This window comes from Leuresthes tenuis, unplaced genomic scaffold (genome assembly GCF_036924035.1).
Source record: "Leuresthes tenuis unplaced genomic scaffold, fLeuTen1.0.hap1 SCAF_24, whole genome shotgun sequence".
In the NCBI taxonomy this organism is placed as follows: Eukaryota; Metazoa; Chordata; class Actinopteri; order Atheriniformes; family Atherinopsidae; genus Leuresthes; species Leuresthes tenuis.
The window spans coordinates 4,643,176-4,668,850 of record NW_027325378.1 but is presented as its reverse complement, the minus strand read 5'-3'; the positions used below and the strand labels follow the sequence as shown (position 1 = coordinate 4,668,850).

At 41.3% G+C, this 25,675-nt stretch overlaps 1 protein-coding gene across 2 annotated transcripts; it reads left to right on the top strand.

Annotated features, from left to right (window-relative positions):
- The first annotated feature begins 1,966 nt into the window (after nt 1-1,966).
- apbb1ip (amyloid beta (A4) precursor protein-binding, family B, member 1 interacting protein) lies at nt 1,967-25,663 on the top strand. 2 transcript variants are annotated; one of them, XM_072378152.1, is made up of 15 exons: nt 1,967-2,232; nt 9,534-9,593; nt 10,648-10,735; nt 12,067-12,326; nt 14,218-14,295; nt 15,814-15,973; nt 19,638-19,759; nt 20,592-20,666; nt 20,750-20,893; nt 21,467-21,577; nt 23,669-23,767; nt 23,887-24,010; nt 24,137-24,198; nt 24,642-24,729; nt 24,760-25,663. In XM_072378152.1, exons 2-15 carry the CDS (start codon nt 9,534-9,536, stop codon nt 25,299-25,301), a joined length of 2,013 nt encoding a protein of 670 aa, XP_072234253.1. In that variant the 5' UTR covers nt 1,967-2,232; the 3' UTR covers nt 25,302-25,663. The 2 variants fall into 2 exon arrangements, with proteins under 2 accessions (XP_072234253.1, XP_072234252.1); XM_072378151.1 differs by having other exon boundaries at nt 24,642-25,663.
- Nucleotides 25,664-25,675: the final 12 nt, after the last annotated feature.

The following is a 25,675-nucleotide window of genomic DNA, read 5'->3' as shown; positions in this document are numbered from 1 at the left end:
AATTTCTTTGCACGCAACATTGAAGTTGTTGAGTTCGCTAAATTGCAGAAGAAGTAACCAAAATATATTGTTTGTTCATTGATTTGAGATAAATTACTGTGAGAAGTATACATAGGAAACAAACAGAAGCTTCACATGGAGATGTAGTATTAACTGCTATATTTGGACAATAAAGATTTTGACTTACGTCTAATCAAATCAGACAGACCCTTTTTCCCTTTTTACTAGTTTGCAAATATGTCCCACCAAGCAAGCGCCACACTGGTTAAAAACATCTAACCGTCTTCCAGGGGTGGATTACTGCACCACAAAGGAAAAAAAACCTGCAGGTTGAAGGCAGAAACTGCTCCACACCACCCAAAGAGTTCAACAGCATGCACAGTACAGCAGAGTACAAACAGAGGGCACCACAACACTCCTGTAGGCATATGCGACTTTTCTCATCATCTCAGTGACAGCCTGTCATATTCAACAAATGCTCTACGGCTTTGCAAGCTGCCTACTGGTTTTATCATTATCACCCCATTTTCTTTTAGTGCCCAGGTCCCTGAATTGCATTTAGAGGTGTGTTAGAGTTCTCAGATGTTATATGAAGGAGACTAATGGCTTAAAAGAATGCCTTACACCTCATATCTTAACATCTGGGGTTCTGCAGCGCTCTCAAACCAACAGACTCCTCTTTGTCATGTGGGGCTTGCTCTCTTTTGCAGTTTCTAAAGACTTGACACGCACACAGTTTGAATAAACTCCCAAAGAAAACAACAATCTTAATCAGTCTTGACTCAGAGCTGTGATGCATGAGCTGCAGGTTAACCTCTATCAGAACCAACACTGTGGGACCACCCTCGGTGTCAGAGTTGAGACTTCAGAGACGCAACAAAGGACGAAAAATCACCTCACTCTCCGCTGCCGGGCTCCACAACCGTTAATCAGCGTATTTATTTGAGAAATGTTCTCCAAGCCACCAGCGTACTTTGTGTTTAGGAGGCTGCCTTTGGTGTCCATCTGTTTGTCAACCCCTTAGAGAGGGAGGAAATGAGGGTGGTTGGGACACATGCCTGAGTCCAGACTGTTTGTTTAATACATCACAAGTCATGAAAGGCTCTCAGAGGCATTCAAGATTATTTAGTTTCCCCCCACGGTGCTCAGCTTTACCCTACGATGACAGGATTTTGCCACAGAGAGGGTGGTCTGTCTTTCCCCATCGGAGCCAATGCTGGTCTTGAAGGAAAATAGGACACAGACGAGCTAAAAATAGTGAAATAATGCAAATAGTGGTTAATATTTTCCTGGAAAATGAGGGTAGCAGTGGAGGAAATTTGTTATTTTGAGCATAATTTAGCATTAATTTCGCACTACTTCAAGTTAATAAAAAAAAAAGAAAAAAGAAAATGAAATCTTGTTTTTTTTGACCCCCCAGGTTGACTCAAGGAGAAATGCAAATAAATACAGCTATCTGTGTCTGCATGGTCAGATAAGAGCCAGAGGCTGTTTATAGCTTGACAGTTGGACTCTCCTTGGTTCCTCGGGAAGATAACTGACTTTGTTGCACCGTGTCTTAAGATGTTCCCTCCTGATTTTGACCAAAAATTAATCAAACTTGCCTGCAAATGAGAGTCACGAGAGGTGGTGAGTTATGGCTTTAGACATTTATAAAGCAAATCACTGAAGGAAACTTCAAAGATATTACAAGATTTTTCAGTATGATTTAAAGCAGCGGACGAGCTGCTTCGCCACTCCTGTCCAAAGACCTGCTGTAAATCGGATTCAGTGAGGTGAATTATTAACCAGGGCCCGTCACATTCCTCGGGCTGACTCGCTTTGTTTCCCCCTAAAAACTTCATTATCTGCCCAAGTGGTCAGTCACCATCTTGACTTGAAGCCTCTCAAACGCAGGTTTTCCCGCATTCTGTCCAGCTCCAAAACAGCTTGCAGAGACCGCTGAGGAGAATGGCCCAGCGCTGCCCGGGCAAGACTGTTGTGAAAGTGTTCAGCTCTCGACAGGAATGCAATGACAGGTCTGGACCTGAACTTCCGCATTAAGCAGGAAGAAGCCCGCATTCAGAGAGCCAGATGCAATCCACATCAACACACCCAGATCTGCCTGCTTATGACTGTTATTTTTCAGTGGCGAGCTGTGTTAGAGAATAACATTTTGAGGTGGAACTAATCTCCATGACGCTTTTATTCTAAAACTAACTGGTGAAACCAAGGATTAAGACATTTGAAAAGGTGAGTTTCATCTCATTTTAAATTGGTTGTAGTACCTTCAGCAAACGGTCAACGTGTACAGCTGCTCTTCTCTGAATATAAGACAGGAACAAGGTGCTTACAAACCACTTTACACAGTAAATGAGCTTTGTGTTTGCCCTTTTTTTATTGTCACATTCAGCCACATTCAGTCTGATTCTCTAACAAAATAATCTAAATGCTGGAGACAAAAAATCTGAGACATCCTGTCTGCTTTAGACTGTCAAAAGTTGTCAAATTCAGGACGACAAATAACACAGTTACTATCTTGAGACTTGATTGGGTGGCTTACAAAGATAAAACAGCTAATACGTACATGATATTATGTTCTAAAAGGAATTTATGTTCATATGTGTTCTTTCCACTGGGTGGATCCTGCTCTAATTTAAGACTGCTGTATGACACAATATGTTCATGAAACTGATAGGGTGCGCTCTAGTTTTAAAGCAGATAGTGCTGTCGTTTTGTTGCTGATGAAAGGAATATTTTACATTTGGATTCTGAGATTTAATCACAGAAATATCAACTGAATTAGATGCAGATATTCCTTTTATTTCGGGATGATTTCTGCTTGTCAAGCAACAATTTAGTCACCAGACACTCTGTCACTGACTCATGTGCAGGAGGGTTCAAAGAAAACTACGTATCACCGTTACTCAAGAGCTGTTTTATACATAGAAGTCACATTTTGAAACATGCTTCAGCAAATGCAGTCAAGAGCTGGTGTTTTGTTTCATGTCAGTTATGATTTGTGGTTTTTATGCCCTTGAGCGCTTCATTTCTCCAGAATTTGCCTACGTTGCAACAGAGCACTTCCAGTTCTGTAAACACATCAGCTCAGGCACCAAGTACCAAAGCCTGATCCGAGTGTGAGCGAGTTTCTTTGCATCACTGTACACATGCTGCAGTTCGACACAGTACTTGGAGCATGTGTTTGCTCTCACCTGAACCTTGAGTTGCATGTGAGGACTTACTGTGTAAAGAGGCTTAATTAAGCACTGTGTATTTGAGTTGTTTGGAGGGGAAATGTTTGCTTGAATGTGGTATCTGCTGCTTTTATGAATAAAATAAACTGCATAATAGAGGGAGAGTTGTGCAAATCAGTGGTCATAACTCATGTGAAAAAGAAAGTATATCCTCTTTTATTTCTGTTTCTTTTATATATTGCGACATGATCGTGTCAAAAAGCAGAAGCAGCGCGTGAATAACTAAGTACACCCAATGATTCAACCACCTTTAGCAGCAATAACTTTTATGCATGTTGTTATCAGCCTCTCAGATTGTTGGCCCACTCTCATTTACATCAGTTTAGGAGGATTGTCTGATTGTCTTCATGCACAGCTCTCTTAAGGTCCCTCCACAGCATATTTTAATCAGGTTGAGGTCTGGACTTTGCAACATCTTTATTCTGTTGTATGACCCAGTTTCAGCCAAGCTGGCCTCCAGAATACTTTGGCATCCAGAGAAGTTCATGATCTACTGCGTGTACTTTTTTCACATGATTTTACAAGCTTACAAACATGAGCGTTTCAGCCCGATCATAAGTAAGTTCAGTCATTCCTTTTTCTCTCTCCATCTTATTTATTTCCCCACTTCTCATCAGTTTGTTTGAATTGGAGACATGAGGTCACTTCACAGAACCTCTGAGCCTGAAATCTTTATCCAGTGTTTTTTGTTAAAGGGGAGCTTTAATGGTTGGAAATGGCTGGCAATACAAATCACATTAGGTGTGTAAATACTTCATTCTAACATAGCTGCAGTTGACCTTTTTCTGTGGTTCTTCTCAGCTGCATGTCACAAACAGCATGAAGTTTTTTTTCTTTACTTATGACGCAATTTTTGCGTTTAACTGGGGGAGGAAATTTCTTTAAGATTGGTCAGGTTTTGCCACCGTCAGATGTTTTCAGCTCTGACCACATGCCTCTCACCCCTTCTTCCTTCTTTTCACTGAATCAGAGCTGGGAGCAGTCTGCTCAACACATTTGGCCTCTAAAAGCAGCAGCTCTGACTGAAACACTCAACTTTTCCTTGAGTGGCTTCACAGAGCTTATGTGGAAAATTATGCTATTATTCTTCCAGCGAGATCAGTTTGAATGTGGCCGTCATTACATAAATATAATGTCATCAACAGAAAACAGCAACATAAAAGTTGCGTTAGTAATTAAGTTAATATCGCACCCGTGGTAACCGAGGCAACGGTTTTATTCAAATTTGCAGGTAGCTGCTGACACCATTTCTAACAGTTTCAGCACCACAAGTGGCAGGAAGTCAAGCCTTTACCACTTCCTCCACGGAGGTGCACCAGTGAAGTGGAGGAGGAGTGCGTTCAGACACTCACATGCACGTCACCTGGAAATTACGTCTTCACATTCAAATTAATTCCATCAGGATAGAAAGAAAAAAAAACAGAAGAACCTCAGAAGTTTTGATCTGAAGATAAATTAGCACCATCTGTCAGATGTTGGAATAAGGGTTTCCTGGAACATAATCAGTCACATTTGTCTTGTTTGATTAAATTCCTGCAAACTTTCTCTTTTAACTCAAAGTTTGATAAACAGATCCCAAACTGTGATGACTGAAAGCAGTGACTTGCATTTTCCTAAAGAACATATTTTCATTTCTGGTACATTATGGCAGCTGAGGACAACAGGGTGGAGAGTCACACCGGATGAGTCATACCAACGAGATTAAGAGCTGGGTAAAGCTGAAACCCAAGGTTTCAATGTTGGTGGCTGCACTGTACACTAAAAGTAGGCCTTCATAAAGAAACTGACTTTCTTAAGCCAATCTTAGGTCTGTTTGAGAAACACTGTAGTCACAGCCTTCTGACTATTACACAGTGTAAACCACAAACTCTAACCTAACCCCAGCTACTTCTAACACATATATGAGGACAACCAAATCATTTTGTGTGGGTCATACATATTATTTAAAAACTAAGACAGAACCATGTTGGCTCGTGTTATGAATCACCCAAAAAAAATCAAACACTGTATTCTTCTTCTACAACCCCACAGGGGAGGCTTTGCAAGATCAGCTGTTTAAAACGAATATCTCTTTATCATATACAGGCTCTTTCTGGTATGAAACAAGGTGTTTTAGCTTCTGTGCCTTTAAGGCCTCCGTCCCTAAAAGACTACTTTCTTCTGATTGGCAGGTTTGTGGAAGCCTTTGCTAGTGAGCACCCTCCTTTGGTTAGTGTGAAAGAGCTTAAAAACCCACTGTAATGTTAGTTAATAGAGTTATTGGAAACACAATTTCTTTAAATGCTTCCCTTTATTTGTTTGTTAAAGTCTTAATTTGATGAGGTCCGTGAATGAGGAGAGCGCCAACAAATTCATATTGGTGTAATTAATAGTGTTAGCATGCTAACACTTGAGTCAACAGTTTAAGACAGCAGATGCTAACGAGGGCATCATATACCAAAGATCATGAAGATGACCAAAGGTAGCCGTTCACTACCTTTGTATAAGTTATGCCTGTTTTTCATGTTTTTCCTTCAGTAGTTGTCTAGATGTTATGTTTTGGCCTAAAATAGAACTGAATGACAACCTGAGAGCAAAGAGGTCGAAGGAAATGAGTAAAATTAGCTTGTAGCAGCAAGTGATGATGAAAAAACAAAAAAAACACTGAATCAGAAGCAAGGATTTGAGATCTTTGTAACTAAAGATCAGGATTGTTGAGTAGTTCCTGAGTTGTTGTCCTCAGTCAGCTACATTAACCAGCAACAGTGGGACACATCGTAAATATGCCACCAGAAGAAGAAGAGCAGGAGCTGCACGAGACGACATGTGCACTATATTGCATTTCTGCCATCAGCCCAACGAAACGTGCACGATTCCTTACTGCGACTACTCATGCTCCAGCGTAAGAAAAGAAAACAGGGCTCTGTTTTGACTGCACGTTCTAGACCATCATAACATTTGCTCTGAGAAATGAGGCTGTAAATAATACATGTCACACAGACAGATGGCATGTGCGTAATTACAGTCTTAAGGAGTTGTTTTCTGGAAAAATAGTTAGGGTTTCCTCAGGCTACTTTGCCACTTTAAACTCAAATAAACAACCTTGATTATGATGATATTTTACTCCATAGTTCCACATCAGAGGTAAATCCAAAGGATCTTTAATACTTGGGCACGTGAGTCTAATTTAAGATGTGCACGGTGAAGAAGCTGGAGTTTCAGTTTCTTTAGGGCTCACCATGTTTTGTCACATATAGTCTGAGTGCATAAGAGGAAGGATTGCATGTCTTAAACTCCAAATATTATTCTCCAGTTGTATGTTGGTGCATTTGGCAGAAGCTTTTATCCAAAGCGACTTGCACTGGGTAAGGGGGTCTTGCCTAAGGACCCCTGCTGGATACCTTTCATGCTGAGTTGTGCACGTGCAACAAGACATGACAAGTTATGACAAATAATGACTGTCTGAAGTTGTGCGTACGTGCTTCCCTTTCTTTGATCTAAGTTTTTCAAGATACGTAGCCTCAAGCATGCCTCCTTTCTGCACACATTTCAAAGTAAGGAAGCAGTGTTGTGTCTCACCTCTGGCTGTGTATTTGTTTTCACTTTGCAAATGGATTTCACAAATCACTCATCTTTTCACTTTAATCCGTAATGGAAGCAAAAGTCATTGCAGCAACGATCAATGAAGGTCATTGTCTTGATGTTTTGGTCATTTTAAAACGTGCTTTGAGCGTCTTTCAAAGGCTTTGGTCTAATTTCTGTCATTTATTGGGATACATTCAGATTCTGGCTGCTAAACAGTTTGCTTTCTCTGCTGGTTTTGATATAGTTGCTAATGACACATCACCCGACTGATTTGAAAACATTTGGCAGTCGTGAGTAAACCTAACTTGAGTGTCAAAATGTTTAAAAACTATTCTTCTCTGGTTATGTAAAACTGTTCTCAGCATACGAACGAGCCCAAGTTATCCCAACAAGTCTTCCAACTGAAACAACTTGAATATCTTTTCGATTTCTACGTGACCTCTACCTGATCTCACCTCAGTGACTCGCCGCTTACACAAGGTCCCAGATGTCCACATTTTTATTGCTGAATGAGGTCAAATCCCAAGTGTTGGTTCTCAGACTTATGGCACAATTATTAAGGAAGATAGAGTTAATTTCTCATCCCACTCGTGAGGCCAGACCTAAACATTTTTAAATATTTTGGAAACAATTCAGCTATCCAGTCAATCAGGAGTATTGTTTAGATGAGACCATACATTGGTGCACAAACTCATTCCTTATTTTAGTCTCCAGCAGTTAGAAATTTAACAACTACCCTATTTATTCAAAATTTAAGTTGTCTTTAGAGTATTTCCCCATTTTACATGACTAATCCTCACTTGTTCCCCTTTTTTTGGTGCACTTATCTCCACACCAGCTTTAGCTCTCGAGTTCAAGGTGCCACATAAAACTTTTTCTTGCTTTTAATTTGTTGTTCTGTTTTTCTCCCTTCGTATGTGTAACTTTTCTGTTAATTACTGCGCTATTCTGACTAAAACCAGACTTAAAATGCATGTAAACACCTTCATCCAACTGAAATGTTGCTAAACTGAGTCAGACTAAAGGCCCCAACACATTGACTCCGAAGTCTTCATCTGTAATTTTAGGAACAGGCTGGATTTTCGGTGCATTTTCGCACCAGCCAAATGCTTTTTGAGAGACGTTTGACCGCTCAGAGGCAAATGTCATCATCTTAATTAGCATCTGACAAACTGATCGTCTTTGTTTCCGAGCACAAAGCACTTGATTATGAGGAAAACACGTAAAGACAATAACGAGATGCAGAATTTAAAGACAGATTTTGGCAGAATATTGTGGAAAAGCTTCTAATTGGAAATGGTAGTTAGATCACTGATCACAAGAGAAAGGATGCATGACAGAAACTGGTTCAGTCTTTGCAAGCAGGATGTCAAACTGGACCACTAACATCTTGAAATACATCTGGAAACCATAGGGATCATTTTCCACAGCTCTGTTATCAGCTAATGAAACTCTCCTTCTTCTTAATACGGTGTTATTCTTTTTCTACACTGAAAGCACCACAAAATCATCTTCGCTGCTCAATGACTCCATTTTTCCTCAAAGTGTGAAAAAACACAACAGATAGAGTAATAAAACACATCAGACTCATTGTGCAAGCTTTCTGTGCATAACTAACGTGCATCTTATCCAGCACGTATAAAAGAGCTGTAAAGATGTCTAATTCACCTCTTGATGAGGTATGAAATTGCAGCCAGCTTTATATAAATTATATATTTATTACAGCATATAAAAACTGTAAAAAAGACCAATACTGACAAGTTTAAAGTGGGCAAATTGCCACCTATTGTATTGAGTTGAAGACACTTTCATCAATAAGCCAATTCCTTGTTCAGATTTGCTGATGAGATGAGGAACCAAATGCAAACCAACACTCAGCACAACGCTACAGGGGGGAAAAGGAAGGTAACAACAAGGACCTGACAAAGACTGAGCTGAACAAAGGAGTGTATATACTGAGGGGGGACTGATGAGGGAGTGGCTGCAGCTGAGCTTGATTGAATGGGAGACAGGTGTGGAAGAGGAGCTGATAACCACAACAGGGGAACTGAGGATAATTGGGAGCAATGAGAGAAAAAAGGATCTAAAACAGCAGAAAAAGTATAAACAAAATACCAACAAAGAACCTGGAACAGAGAGCAAAAAGGAGTTTAAGAACACAGACGAATAAAAACAATGAATTCTAATTTAAACCTGTGACTGGAAGTAAGAAGAGGAAAGAAAGAAGAAAACAGAACAGAAACAAACACAGTCAAGTAAAAAAAAAACTAATTCAAAAGAATCCAGAAAACTGGAACATTCACCTCGCCACTAAATGCTGAAGCAGAGTCACAGTGTCAGTCTGCTATGATCTGAAATAAAAACAATAATACATAAATGATAAAAATATATGATCATAAAAGTTACCAAAATTCAGTAAAAGATTCAATTATGCAATAGTAAAGTATAGAATGTGAAATAAACTATTTGATGGCTTTAATTTTCAACTGCATTCATTAAAGCTTGTGTTAATGTCATTATTTATTACGCTTTCTTTTATGTTTCCACATTTTAAAATAAGTTATTTCACATTCTAATAAATTACTATTGCATCAATTGATTTTTAGTTGCATCTATCATCAGATAAATTGTACTTTTTTGTCTGTATCCAGGACTACGGCAGTTTCAGCCGTGCTGATGTGCATATTATTTTTACTAATTATTATCTTTCTTCCTGTTGTTTACGTTAATCAGATGGATGACATCGATGCCATGTTCAGTGACCTGCTGGGGGAGATGGACCTCCTCACTCAGGTGAGTTTAGACTGTTGCCATGACAATTATGAGACATGTTGTTAGGACTTTTCTTTTTCTCGATTCTTGTTTTTCTCTCTGAAAAACCTTTTTCAGATTATTTACGTTGTATTTCGGTTGGCTGATATATTTACTCAGTTACACACAGAAGTTCAGCAAACTCTGACTGTAGTGCAGCTGAAATGAAGCAAAACAAGTAAAAGTACAAAGAAAAGAGTGAGTTGGACATAAACATACGCTTTTAAGTTTTACTTCAATCACAAGTCTATGACTTACTGCGCATTGCTAGCTGTTAAAGGCATGTTAGCATCATGAAGGTGACACGTCACATTCAGAAAACTTTGACCGAGTTATCTACAGGAATGTAACATCATCGGTTCGTTAGGTCATTAGACTTTCATTTTTAAGCCAACTTAAAAGTTGGCGCTGTGATTTCTCAAACTGAGTTATGTAAGAACACAAAGTATAGAGCTGATTTTATTGATAAGAAAGACTGAAAAACATTCAAATGCACTGTTTACAGCGTGAGGTAGCAGAGGAACTTACTTATCGGTCCCATTTAAATACAATATATTCTTTTAATGAAGGGGAAGACACATATTCTCCAGCCTACCCACATTCCTTTCTGATACTTTGAATTGTTTGCTTAGAAGTAGATGACAAAGCCACTAAAAACCCATCATGAGCGGAGGAAACGCACTGTGGTCGTCTAGCAACCAGAAAAGGAACCTCCAGCGATGAGAAGTTTTTGAGCCATCCAGAGATTATGTTTTTTTTTTTCCTGTTAAAAAACCCAACTGATCACTTTGATAATGTTTTTCCAGCCAAAATGTCGTTTCAGATTACTTTAATTTTCCAAAAGGGGGCTAGAAGTTACCCCGAGGAATGTTTAATGCCTGGAAACAGATGTAACATTAACTGTACAGTTCTACTCCTTCCATTACTGTATGTTTGAGGTGGATTAGCTGAGGCCACTGAGCCGCAGGGGGTCCTGTGGCTGGATGCAGTGCTCATGCTCCTATAAACACACTGCCTTCTTCCTTCTTCCTTGCAGAGTCTTGAACAGGAAACGGAGTCTCGTGCACCTCTCCCCAGCACCAACAAAGAAGTCAACTTCTCCATCGGCTTCACTGACCTCAACGGTGACTTAACATATCGCTTGTCATACATTTCAGTAGAAACACGAAACCAAGCGGGGCGTTGAGGTTTTGCACAATGGCTCATGCTACACCCTTGTTGTGCAAGAGTATCATGTAATCATGTGTTTAACCAATTAGAAAACAAGCAGGATTTGGGCACAGGCTCTGAGGTAAAAAGTTAAAAATCATCATTCAGTTGCTCAGCTCTGGCTATTCAAGATTTCAGACAAAGATTATAAACCCTGCTCGATGTTTGCCTGTGGCTCAAAGAGGCTGTGAATCAAGTGGTAATTATTTGAGAGCAAGGTCACACCCACTGGTGGTATTAACAATCTTCTCTGTGTTCCCCTTCCTCTTTTATGTGTTCACTGTGCCATTAAATCTTGTCAAAATACATTGATAGCCTGTGCGGCTCCGTTTAACAAATGTGGGTCTCAAAGGACTTTACGAGCACAAAATAAATTGCCTAATTTTCTAAAAGACCAGGGCTCTACATCTACGTTTGCAGCTCTGTGACACAGCGTCTATCAGCCCAATGCTAAATGTTAATAGCCTTCCCAGTATTTGACTGAGAACTTGGATGGAAAGCAATCGCTTCCACGTGTTATATGACGATCTAAGACACCACTTGAGTGATAGCCGGGACATCTTTTTCCAGCGATTTGGAGCTGAAAGAGGAGCCCGTGTGAAAGTCTGTCTAACTCACCCAAATGAATTGCATTCAAGCTAAAGGTTATAAAGGTGTGACCACTTTGGGTGAGGATTGAATGAACTGGTCACAAACATATGGACACAGCTGGTGGCACCTTGGTTTGAGTTTCAGCTGAGTTCAGTTTGGCAACCCGTGAGTGACATCCTGGCTCTTACACTTGTTTTCTTAGACTTGGTCTACAGTCTGAACCAAATTTTATGACAATCCGACCCACATGTGTTGAGACAGACAATCAGTCCAGTGGTTTTGGACATACTTAGCTGTTCTTAGGGCCTAGTGTGCCTTAAAATGCATGTTTGATCAATCATTTACTAATGTTTTATAATAAAAGACAATAACAGGTGTTTGGGTTGTCAAACTTTGATCAATTATTTGGATTGTAACCCTCACTCTATAAGGCACACATTAATAATTTATTAACCAGTAATAAAACCATTAGTTAGGGCTTCAGTTCTAATTTATAAATTATTCATAAAGGGTGTCTTATTAGAAATTGGCACCTGATAAGCTGAATACTGTCTTTAAAAACTAAAATAATGTAGCATGTGAAGTATCATCAGCCTTAATCTTTAAACATTTCTTAACTTACTCAAACTATCTGACGAAATGATGTTTTCACCAGAGTCGCTGAATGAACTGGAGGACAATGACTTGGATGCACTCATGGCTGATCTGGTGGCTGACCTCAGTGCAACGGAAGAGAAACTCGCAGCAGAGAGGCAAGGTCTGAAGGCGCCGTCACCTCCACCCAAAGGCCTGAGCACTTCGTCTGCCTCCTCCGGTTCATTACCAAGAAGAGGCAGCAGTGATGCAAGCAGCCCTGACTCCTCCGCTGCCTCCCCTTTGCCACCTCCACCCCCTCAGTCAGCAAAGCCGACAAGGGTAAGTCCGCTCATTCTTTACATGACTAGCAGTGGCCTTTTCACCCTTGCATTACTGGGAACTGTTCCAAAATGTAAGAAGTGAGAGTTTTAATCAAGGTTAATACAACATTCAACATGCAGGTTGAAGGCCGAAGCCACAAGCTTACCAGCGGACGGTTATTCAGTTCTTGAAACAGGATATGGAAGAGCACGACCTTAGCAATATCACTTTTATTGGTCACATGCCATGCTTTCTTAGCTATGCGTGACAAGGCACTTTTAAAAAAAACAATACCCCTTCCTTCCCAGCATCTACATTTCATCTGATTTTTTTCTTCTTCGTGGAACTCAGAAGAGTGGTATCGCTCTTACAGCAGTTGGACAGTGAGGTCATAGAAAAGTTGTTCCAGGATGGAGGCATCTGTTACAGTTACAGTGACTTGTGAAGCGAAACAGTCGAGGGTCTGTCTGGAATAGATCAGACGCACACGGCCATGAGAAAAGTGTAACAGGATCAATAGGGAAAGAGGAGGTAAGATGTGGCAGTGCTGGAGGTGGAGTAGCCAGACAGGAGCTTATTGCTTTAGCAGAGCTTGTGACCTCATCCTTTAGAGGTAAAAACACCAGCTGCGCTGAGGCGGAGACTGCGTCAGCGCTAGGTAAATGTGTACGAGTTAATTAAAGCTGTAGGCAAGATTTTCCCGTATAATTGGGCCTGACTTCTTAAGGATGAATCCAAAGAAAATAGTGACCCGTTCCTGCTTATTGAAACCTGAGAAGTTTGATGTAATATCCTGTATGAACTTCTCACTTGGACACCTCTCCATCCACAGGACAAAATTACAGTTTAAATCATACATTTGATCTTGTGCCTCTCAATTATGTCCAAAGCGTGTGATTGAGTTTCAGTTTCAGTGGCCTACATTAAGGTTAAATTTTATAAAGCAAATTTGGAATCTGTCTGAATGTCAAACACTTGCAAAGTATCAGGGAAACTGACCTTGAATCTGCCGTTAATGATCCAGTTACGACGTGATTAAAGTCATTTGTAGTCATCTTATAAGGGGGAAATATTAGCTGGACTACAACTTATTTTGCTAACCGGACTACAACTTTTTATTAGCTGTACTACAACTTATTTTGAGTGCAGTTTGTTCTATTTGGTCAGCGTTTGGAAGCCAACACAGGAGCAGCACCCCTGTGAGCGCTGTCTGAAGCTCACGTGAGCAGAGCCAGTTATATTTACATAAAAAATATATAGCGAGTCCTCTGCTTTATTGACAATGTTGAATTTCCAGCTCAGTCTGCTCTGAATAGTTTCAGCAGCTTTTGCCGAGCAGGTCTGTCTCACTGTAGCTTTCTTTATATGGCCTTAGCAATAAATGAGGTTATGCTATGAAAAACACAGCTGCCTGCACTGCATGAGTCACTTACAAATATAAAGGTTAAGCTGATGTCAGCTGGTCACAAGAGTTTAAAAAAAGCCTTGGAAATTGTGCGTTCAGAGCGGTCTGAGTGATTAGCTTCGCAGAGATTTCATGCGTTTCCATTATTATTTTAAATATGTGCTATATAATATCAAATTTTGTAATAATATTGTACTGTATATGAACATATTTTGCCAATCTTCTTAATAGTCAAATCACATTTTATAATCCATTAATGGTTGTGGCTGTAGATGATTGCAGCATATGCTATGCAGGTAAGAAAGTGAGTACGTTACATACATGAAGTATCTCAGAAAAAGTCAGTCTATTCCTTTAAAAATGATCAAATGATTGTGCAGTTTGACTTTCTGAAGATATTTCAGCTTTGACATCTCACCTTAGATTATAAGAAATGACAGATAATGCATATAAACACTGGTTATTTCAACTGTCTCTATGTCTGCTACTGTTTGTCCTGTTTAGGAGGAAATAGAGGCACAGATAAAGGCAGATAAAATTAAACTTGCTCTTGAGAAGCTCAAGGAGGCCAAAGTGAAAAAGGTAAGAGAAGAAAACTCTGACTCAATTCATTGTCCTCTGATCCGACTTGGCAGCACTAAAGACAGTGAGAATTACAACTACGACCTAGATGTCAATGTAAAAGACTTTATGTTCAAACACAGCGAGGCTCTGTCTTCCTTTCTTTTCTTTTGGAGGAGTCATCAATCACATTAATGGGTGGCTACTTTCATCTAGCCAACATCCTGCAGGACAGCAAGGTTTCCCCTTCGGGTGACATGTATACACTTCAAAGCAGCACAAAAGAGCACATGCTTGTGGTCTTGCATGCGAAGCAGTGCATCAAGATCTACAATTTTACATAAAAACAAGCTGTTTTCATGCTGACGACATGCCATACTTTTGTTTTGGGTGGTGTTACTGAGTATCTACGCAGAGTTCCACAATTCAATCATGGAAACTTTTATTTATCTATCCCCAATTACAAATTCCTGAAAGTTGTCTGAAATTTAAAAGTAACTAGAAAATAATGTTTACATGGAGGCTGAGGAAATACAAGAAGAACAAGGCCACTTTCACAGGAACATCTGTCTCTGGCTTGTAAGATACAGAAATAAACACTTTTTTTGTGTGTGTGTGGTTTCAGTAGTCCGGGGGCCCTTAAGTTTCGGTTATATCCTGTGGTTCCTGCGTATTGTTGCTCAAGATAGGCAAAACTATTTAAAAGCAGTGATATTCATTCAAATACATGCCCAAATTATTTTTCAGAGAGGGTCAAAACTGAGTTACCAGTGATAGTGTGATAACATATCTAAAGGCCACATTTTACAACAATAGTCAGGCAACTGGCAGACGTTTCTGTGAAAATCCTCAGCTTTCCAAAACTGGATTTGTCTCTAGATTTGAGGAGCAAAATAATGCAAGCAGACAAGAGATAAAAATGACTTTAAAGCCAGAATGGAGAGACAGAAATGTTGATGCGCTAGCTTTTCAAGTGAAGCTAACATTAACAAGCAGAAACAATCATTTAGTGTGCAGACCCTGTAATTAAACTGGCAAACAAACAAGCTGCATGTGCTTAAAGGCTGGATTTGATGTCTCACTCAGAACACTTCAAGTTCAAATATATCACACTGAAAGCATGATATTTTTGACATTTTATGATATATTCCAGCTTGGGGGAAACAGCTTGGTTTGTCTTCAAAGGCGAAATAAATAAATCAACTAAATTCTGCCAATGCAAACATTCATGTCTATATCTCAGGAACTTAAATGTTTTATAATGCTTGTTTAGTAGAAAAAACAATGTAAGTTCTGTTTCCACTCTGTGTAGTTAAGCTAAACTAAGATAAACTAAGCTAAGCTAAGCTAAGCTAAGCTAAGGGGCTGCTAGCTAAGTGGCTGCCTTAACTTTACTTGAAGTCATAAAAGAGGGATTAATTTCATATAAATCTGTACAAGAACATCAGATTAGTTTAAAGCCCACAGCCCTCATTTGATGGATTCTTTTTTTTTATTAATAGAAAAATAATTTAAAATAAGGTGATATTTTTCTGACAGTTGGTGGTGAAGGTGCTAATGAACGACGGCAGCGCCAAAACCCTGATGGTCGATGAGAGGCAAAGTGTGAGGGAAGTCCTGGACAACTTGTTTGAAAAGACTCACTGTGACTCCAATGTGGACTGGAGTCTGTGTGAGACAAACCACGAGCTGCAACTTGGTGAGTTACCATCACGTAGCAGATATTAGTGGCTGCTACACAGTGCTATTACTGTATTAGTTCTCTGAAAATAGTCATCTGAAATTCCTCTAGAATGACACGTACTTTGCTCATCTGTTATCTGGCAACACAGCTACATAGAGAAATGTCACCCAGGTTGCTACAAGTTATGATGCAACGTCCCATGACTCCGACTTGAAGAGGCAAAATGATTTTGAGTGCTGCAAAATGCTTGATTGATGGGAAAGAACTTCAAAGAAGAATATGATTAATCTAAAGGCAACTACTGCTTTTCATTCATCTTCCCAAGTTAATATAACACCACAGTGATCCGAAGATAATTGTTGTTTCAAACACCTGGAGACAGGATAAGTATTCAGGGAAAAATAAAAAGTTAAAATAAGCCAGCGAGACAACGCAAGGGACTTCTGGGTAATGTAGTGCAGAGAGATTGTAGCTACAAGCTATATCCGAGCAGCAAATATATCAACAAAACTCACTGGTTGTAGATTACAACTTTGACGACATGAAGCTTCAGTGTGTTTTCATAATTAATTGTCAACTAAACGCACACCGTGGGATATTTCAGATGATGAACTGTGTTTTTATTGGCAGCCACAGTGCAGCCATCTCAATGAAACACTGATTTTACTCCCATCCATCAACATCTCTCCATCCTCATCTTTCCTATCCTCCCTCTTGCCCTCTCTTGCTCGCTCTCGTATATGAGTGTAGACAGGTGGGTCTAATTAGCTGTATCGGACACTGTCAGTCATCCTCTGTCTCGTGAAGCCTTATGATCTCAATCTTCTGTCTGAGCTGTCTGAGCTATATTTATCTCAGCAGCCAGACCATCAGATTATTCAGCCAACCCATAGCACCTGTAACTCATTTGATTCCATCCTTGCTTTGTTTTGATTCTATGGTGGTCGTAAAGCAGTTAATGTATGAAGCTGTGACGCACAAAAGTAATGAATCCACTGGCAGGCAAAAACCTCTTTTTCCAGGGTTCCCTGTGTTTTCTGTGGATTTTATCTGGCCATGTATCCCACTGAAGACTCTAGTCCCTTATCGTAGACATATAGTTTTAGTATTGCACTAAACCTTTTGGTGCTCTTTAGATTGTTTGAAGCAGCACCTCTCAGCACCTTGTGTTTGAATCGTATCGTTTTCTCTCCTTTTCCTTGGTTAGCTTTGTGGAAGGATGAATTTTAACCCAAAACACAAACTTTTCCAACCACGACCAAGTCGTCTTGGTGCCTAAAATTAAACAGCAAGTGTAGGTGAGACCACACAGGGTTTGAACTCAGCTCACCTTGTTTGATAGCCCTGTGAAACATAACCTCTCTGCACCGATTGTGCTGTTGTTGTTGCTGTATCCAACATTATGGACCAACAAGTGATGCGGTCATTCAGGAGAGAGGAATCCATAGGGTTTGCATGCCTAAATGTGCTTGATGAAATGTAACTAGGGTTTCGGGATAGGGTCGAGCTTTTGGAATATCACGCAGCACTCTCAGGGTGTGTTCTTGAGAAGTTTAGTGCTATTGATTCGATGAAAAGTGAGTTCTCTGTCCTCGTCCAAATGACTGGTGCAGGTCAATTAAAACAGGAACACACAAACATTCAAACACACAGAACTTGACTATTCAAAGGAGCAGATGTCAGATCCACCGTTTCCTGCACTTGTGACACCCGAACACAGTTATGATTTATACATTTAAAAAGTTCTTTGTGACATCCCCACTCATTAAAGTTCCACTGTATGTATACAGACCCCTCAAAATCTAAGGATATCCCTATAAACAGCATCGTTTTGGAGGTTTTCTAAATTCTAAACACAAAATCTGAAAAACAAAAGAAACAAAAGAAGACAGCAAAGTGAACTAGAACATACAAACCATGGCTATTTTCTGCTTCGGTCGAGCTGAACCACAAGTGTGTGAACACACCACTCAACCTGACAGGACGATGCCACTCCAGAATAGATGTTATTCTGTTTCTTTTTGCTTCTGACAGAAAGGACGGTCCATCTGAACCGATGAAAAATGTGTTCCTCCTGTGAGTAACACTGAAGGCTACTATTAGTTCATGTTTAAACGAGCTGTTTGACACACAAATTGCTATTTCCAGCATGCCGTCTATGCAAAATCCTCGGTGTGGACTCATAAGCACGGGACTGGATGAGTTCTTCTGTCATCTTTGACCAAACAACATGACAAACATGGCATCAAAGTGGAAACTTATTGAGTAAATTCATTTTTAAATGTCTGTAAACCCCCCCTCTCGAGGGGGTTACATGTGTTCGGACTGCTTACAGCTTAGCCGACCTTTAATCTTTATCAACAAAAAGCCGAGGCGAGTCACGCCCAATAAACACCCACAGAGCTCAACAGCAACACGTCTTCAAACAATGTGCTCCCCACGTGCACTACTGAAACGTCCCATGTGGTTAATGCAGTTCAAAGGGACTTCTACTCCAGCAGCAAAGTCACAACATCTGGTTAATGGCTGTAATAGCCGAACTATAGTCTGGAACACTGGCAGCAATTTATGTAATGCCTACCTCTGCCTCTGCTGGTAACCTGTAATTGGAGATCGTGGCTTAACTGCAGTCAAATGCCCAACTGTGTGATGGGGATCTGAACGCTAAGTGGGAGGGTGGGCAGAGGGGAGGAAGAGAAAAGTGCTCTTTATGTGTTTTCAAGGTTTGGTGCCATTTAATGTCCTTCCAGCAAATGGGGAAGCTTGCATTTTATCTTCATTTCAGTCCATTTAAAATGGAGAATTGTGCAGCTGTGAAACTGACTCTGAGCTCAGCTGATTTAGAGATTTTGCGACAGAGTGAGCGAGTTACACATGTGGTAAAGCACTTGTTTTATGGTACAAAGGCTTGTGTATATTCTGATCTAAATCAGTATTAGAGGGTAAACTTGACATTTTAATGTCGAAACACTTATCAATAGAAACAAGCTCATTTAGAAGTTTGTTGTGCCTGACTTGAATATGTAAGAGAACTTTTAATAGCTACCCTATAGTTCATTAAATTACCTTTTTTTTTTACTCTTCTCCTTCTCTCTCTGTTTCATAGCACTTATTTTAACTTTGCAGAGTAGTTTACCTTCCAAAACTGGACAATGAGCCTATTACAACGTTATTTATCACTAAAGCTAAAGGGATAAGGGTTAGGACTGTTAGCACTGTTAGCATCGTTAGCACTGTTAGCTGAGGCCTTTCTGTGTGGAGTTTGCATGTTTCCCCCCCATATGTGTGGGCTTCCTCCCACCGTCCAAAAACATGCATGTTAGGTTAATTGGTGACTAAATTGTCCCCTCGGAGTGTGTGTGGTCATTTGTCTCATTTGTCTCTGTGTGTCCCTGTGATGGACCTTTGCAGGGTGTACCTCTCGCCCAATGATGGCTGGGATAGGCTCCAGCCCCCCCTGCGACCCTATAGTTGGATTAAGCGAGTATAGAAAATAGATGGATGGATAAAGTAAAAATAGAAGAATTCTGAAGCTCAGTGGAACATTCCTTCAAAGAATTGGTGTCATTAAAATAAAAAGATCTAAAAAAGAGATTTTTCAATGCCGTAAGAGTCATTTGAAAGCTGAAACCTATCGAATCAGGTAGAAGTTATCTAATGGAAGATTTTCTTTTGGCAGAACGGACGTTTGAAGACCACGAGAACCTCGTGGAGCCGCTCTTAGCGTGGACGAGGGACAGCGAGAACAAAGTCCTCTTTCAAGAGAGGGGAGAGAAATTTGAGGTTTTCAAAAACCCACAGGTTGGTCCCACAGCATCAACACAGGCCAGCTTCACCTCCCTAAATATAGCAGCTTCTACGCTGAGTGATCAGAGTTGGGATATCTCTACAGTCCAAAATCTTGGCCCGAGTTTGTACAAATCTATCTCCACATTGTTTATGCTCAGAGCCAAATGGCTCTCGTTCATTGTTGAGTTATGGAGAGATCTTTCCTCCGTGCAGGCTGACCCTTCACACTGCAATATATCAGACAAAACAGCTTCAGGCTAAAGACAGACAGCGAGATCTTGGCATGTTTGTTGTTATAATGGGACCCTTTACAATCTCAGAGTATTTAATGGATTCGGTCTGTTGGCAGAGACAAATAGCCTGAGTTTGAAAGGCAAGAGGAATATGCTCGTTTTTAAAGTGCTCCATCATTTACTCCAACAAAAGACTGATGGTTTTTTTTACAATACGTCTCTATTCATTTAAATTTGTGACAAGAGCTTCCAAATAGGTTTTCCCTCTGGGCTTCTGCTTGTGATGAAAACAAAAGGCTCGGGGGGTACGAAAGTATTCCAGTCACCATATAGTAGCATTTCAGCCTCGTATTTTCCACACTGGGAGCTAATAGCTATGGTTTTATAATCACATTCTGTATTTTTCAGTAAAATGAGGGTTAGGTAATCACTTCAGAAAGTCAGGATGTGTCTTTTAACATGTTCGTGTGTTAAGACTTGTGGTGAAGCTGATGAGGATGTCGTGTTAAACCAAAGCAGACAAAAAGCTCAGCATCTGCAGAGCATAACCACTAAAATATGTCAGATAAGCCCTTCTGTGATCATTAATGCACATTGTTTCATTCCTGCAGAACTTTTATCTCTGGAAGAAGGATCGGAAAGCTCTCACAGAAATGAAAGACAAAGACAAAGAGTTACTAATAAAGGTAAAAGTCTCATTTGTACAAACTCGCACATCTTTAAGATGAAACGTCATCTTTAAGGTCGTATTTTTTCATCCCCTCTTCAGGAAAATTTCTGTGGGACTTCCATCATCGTGCCTGATCTCGAAGGGGGGCTGCATGTCAAAGAAGATGGCAAGAAGTCCTGGAAACAGCGGCTCTTCCAGCTCAGAGCCTCTGGAATTTATTACGTTCCCAAAGGGAAAACCAAGGTCAGGATGGAGGATGGGAGAAGGGGATATCATCTGAGACCAGACAACAGCGCTAATGCTCTGACTGTTAGGAGAGGGCTGCATGTCCAGCAGTTCTGCAGATGTTTTCACTCAAACCCGAATGAAATGTTTTTCTCAAATGGTTCTGATGTAGCCTCTCGACTTTATCAATGGTTCTGATGTAGCCTCTCGACTTTATCAATGGTTCTGATGTAGCCTCTCGACTTTATCAATGGTTCTGATGTAGCCTCTCGACTTTATCAATGGTTCTGATGTAGCCTCTCGACTTTATCAATGGTTCTGATGTAGCCTCTCGACTTTATCAATGGTTCTGATGTAGCCTCTCGACTTTATCAATGGTTCTGATGTAGCCTCTCGACTTTATCAATGGTTCTGATGTAGCCGCTCGACTTTATCGACCCTTCTTGTTGCGGAACTTTTACCTGCTGCTGGATACCTGTAGAGCCTCGTTACATCTGCGGTGATCAGTGAACTACAAAAGAGCGAAATAACCAACCTAAAAAAAGACCCTGTGGAAAGATTGTCATGAAATCCTCTTTTGTTCCTTTTCAGTCATCCCGTGACCTCGTCTGCTTTGTCCAGTTCGACAACATGAACGTCTACTACGGCAAAGACTTTAAGAACAAATACAAGGCCCCGACTGACTTCTGCTTTGTCCTGAAAGTAAGTCGGCTTATTGATCTCTCTGTTCTCAAAGCCTCAAATGGCCTTTCACTGTGGTTTTTCAAAGAAACTTCAACTTCTCCTGTGATGCAGAAGAAGACACTGCATTAGAAAATATCTCCTGCGGGTTATGCAGCTGCCTGCTTCACTGGACAATTTGCTGTAAATAGTTTCTTTTGAAGAAGTGAAAGGAGACAATTTAGCTTTAAATGGTGAGAAAGCAGAAGAGCAGGAATGTTAATTCACCACATGTATTTAAACTGATTAGACTGATTAAACTGAGGAGAGCAACTGCTGGGAAGTACTTACTGTACCCAAGTTAGATTGAGAAATGCTGACATGGCAAAAGCAGGAATTAGATGGGTCAGCTGTCAGTGTTGGAGGGATGTGAAAGTCTGCTTTCTTTCTTTCTTTAGCCCTGTCCTAATCAGCAGAGGCCATCAGACTAGGTGTTGAGGTGCAAAGCAGAAAGAAACCGAATTACCTTCAGGTGCAAGACTAAATAGTGAAGGTTGGACTTGAAGGGAAGCAGGCGCTGCTGCAAGGGCAAAGGAAAACGACGTGCCAGCTCAGACTGTTAAAGAAGCATACGGGAAAACTTTGGGCTTCCTCAGATACTGTAACTGATACGAAGATGATAATAAGTTTGCCTGAGTGTTAAAATTAGGGTGTGTTTTGACAGATTGGTGGGGCGGTGTTCATGAGCTGCCAAAAACCTCAACAACTCAAGGACAATTTAGCCTCATCACAGCTGTTAAATATTCAGAGAAGCTGCCGGAGGTGATCTCTAATACCATCCCCATTATGTAGAACTGATATCATGTCATTAAATGGAAATTCAGCTTCCTCTTCAGGGGGAAGCAACTGACTAACGGACGGATGCACTGGAGCACTTTTGTGGTCAGAAAGTTGGCACGAGGGTTGATATTCTGTCATGGAAGCAGCAGCAAAAGCAAAGTGGGCATCAATCTTGGATTTAGCGTCAAGTCATTGAGGATTAGAGGCTCCATCTGCGAGCCCACAGACTCGATTCGAAGGTCTCTTATTTCTCTACATGTTCACAGCTGCTGACAGGTTTATCAAACAGGAAATTCATTCAAAATCAGTTTAAACGTTGCCCTTTAACAGGCATCTTCTGGAGCCACTCTGCCCTCTTGTGGCTCGTCCAGATGCCCCAAACAGATGATGAACGCAGTGGATTTCAGCTTCCTCTGAATATATTTGAGACATTAACATACTTAATCCAAAGATACTCAGTGTGCTGATTCATAAGACGACCAAAAAGCAGCAAATCTTCACAAGTGGGAGGTTTAACTGACAGATTGTTGGGGATTTATGATAGAAACGGGTCTCAAATATCTTCTGATTAATGCTGGGCTCACACCAAACGACTAACTAACAGTCCCAGAATAAAAACTCTGTAGGAGTCTAACTGGAGTCTCAGCGCGCTCCCGTCATCTCGATCGTTAAGTTTAAGGTGGTAATCTGCAGTCTGCGACCGCGTTTCATACCAGTCTCTCCCTGGTCTTGGGCTTCAGATCACATCAAACGTGTTTAATATCATCTCAGGTCGCAGTGACGTAACACAATCAACAACCAATAGATGAGCTCTGACAGCATCTGAAACAGGAAAGCAGACAGTCAATAAGAAACATGTCGGCGGACGCAGAAGAACGAGCGACAAGCAGGCGAAGGACAGACAGACTTGCTGTCCCCGTCCATACAGCCAAGGCCATATTCTGTGGCCTTTTCTCTTCTTTTTGTTGGGTTTTTCACTAAAAACCACTGCACAGGCAAGAGCAGCTGCAGCTAAAAGCTGCTTCTCCTCCATTTTTGTAAAACTTCTGCTGAGTATGATGGGGAAAAAATTGCATGATGGGAAAAAATGTAGTTGTAGTCTTGTAAATAGTGACCCTACAAGATTCACAGTCTTTGTAAAATCTTTAGTCTGAGGCTAGTCTGGGACTAAAAACTCTAAACACTAGTCTTTAGATGTGAGCTGATAGTCTTTCAGAGTCTTTTCTAAGTCTTCTGGTGGGTGGGGAGCATAAAATAACAAAATGAGAGTAAACAAACCCTGTGTCTCTGCAGCATCCTCAGATCCAGAAAGAGTCCCAGTACATCAAGTATCTTTGCTGTGACGATGCTCGGTCCATGAACCTTTGGGTGACTGGGATACGGATTGCAAAGGTAAATCTGCTCTTAATAACATCATTTAATGTTCTCGAAAGCAGGTGATTTAAAGCTGTGTGCCCCCCCCCCCCCCCCCCCCCCCCCCCCCCCCCCCCCCCCCCCCCACACACTTCTAGTACGGTGCCTCGCTGTATGAAAACTATAAAACGGCAGAGAAGAAGGCCAGCGTTAGCTCCGTGTGGACGAACCGGAGCACCCCATCCAGCTCCAGTCAGTCCACACCCTCACCCACCATGAAAGGTACAAGCTCCTCTTTGCTGAGTGTTTCAGTGGTTTGAAACCACCCAGATGTGGTGATATGAGCACAAACCTTTCTCTTGTACAGAAAGCTCACTCGAGCGTTTCGTGTTTCTGTTCCTCTCTCAGCTAAAGCACCGAGCCAGGCTAACGGTCACGCCACGAAGCCCCAAACAGGATCTGTTCTTCAGGTAAATACATCTTCGATCAAACTGTCATAAAGAAATACATCCCAGCTCCCTTCATTCACAAGTCAAATACAGTATCAGCTATTAAATCTAAGGGACCAAAAGGGAACTGATAAATGTGACCGTAAATTCATAGAAAGGGTAAAAAATATGATGTTTTTGAGCTTTTACATCCAAAAGTAACAGCAATTAGACAGTTAAATGAGCCCGCTGTGAAACTGTGAAAGAGCCGCTGTGCTGCCGGCTGAAGATGTGCGGAAAGTCTTCAGATTATAGATATTCTGCAGCACTATCGGTATCTTCTGATCAATCAGAATCAGCCTCACTGGACATAAAGTACCTGATAGTCCCAGTCTGGTGTTCCCACAATGCCACCAACAGTTCATATCCGCCCTCTTTGAAGAAAAATCTGTCCACTTCCTGAGCATTTTATTTTGTCTTGTTAGGACTTTGCCAGTGTTCCACCTCCACCTCCACCATTACACGAGGGCCTCCCTCCACCACCTCCTGACCCTGCCTACCCTCCTCCACCACCTCCTGACCCTGCCTACCCTCCTCCACCACCTCCGCAGGCTGCCAAGAGCTCCCCAAAACGTGCTGGCTCTCAGCGACACATCCCCACTAACTTCCCTCCACCTGCAATGGACAACTTCCTTCCTCCACCGCCCCCTCCACCCACCGATGACTCCTCAGAGGCCCCCCCAGACTTCCTTCCACCCCCTCCTCCGGCTACTGGCTTTGGCTCCCTGCCGCCTCCTCCACCTTTCAGCTCTCTACCACCACCACCTCCACCAGCTAGTTTTGGGGGCATGGAGCAATCCCTGCCTCCTCCACCACCAGATCCAGAATTTTTACCACCGCCTCCACCTGAGCCAGTGTTCACAGGAGCCGGTGGACCTCCTCCGCCTCCACCACCTCCTCCGCCTCCTCCTGCTGCCGCCCCGCGGGCAGCTGTGCAGCCGGGTAAATCGGTGAGGAAGATGCCTCCTGCTCCACCAAAGAGGACTACACCCTCACTGCAAGGAGGAGGAGGAGATGGAGGAGAAGGCGGTGACCTCATGTCAGAACTGATGCTAGCCATGCGGAAGAAGCGTAGCGACAACTAAGCCTGGAACAAACTGCACCGACACAACCACCATCAGCCTATCGCTGAAGACGCTGGAGATCATACAGACTTCCTGTCTGCAGACATTCCTCCATCGACTCACTTTGTCCTGTATTAAATGAATAAACTTTCAATTTAATTCTATAAAGACCAGTTCTGTACAGCGTTTGGAAACACAAATTTGCTTTAAGTGAACATGTGAGGAAGGCCGTCATACTTACGCTGGATATTTCTACATGACTGTATATATGTTTGCATGGAGGGGCTGTAAATATTGTAAAAACACATTCCATGAGTGTTCTGGACGGTTCTACCCAGGTAGTTTTCAAATGGCTGTTACCTAAATAAAACCTCCTAAATAAACACATGGCTGCG

Bases quoted from the DNA above. Each gene is read 5' to 3' on its own strand.
- apbb1ip (XM_072378151.1), top strand. From the start codon at position 9,534: ATGGATGACATCGATGCCATGTTCAGTGACCTGCTGGGGGAGATGGAC. The intron at 10,736-12,066 runs GTGACTTAACAT...TGTTTTCACCAG, and splicing joins CGGCTTCACTGACCTCAACG to AGTCGCTGAATGAACTGGAG. The intron at 14,296-15,813 runs GTAAGAGAAGAA...TTTTTCTGACAG, and splicing joins AGGAGGCCAAAGTGAAAAAG to TTGGTGGTGAAGGTGCTAAT.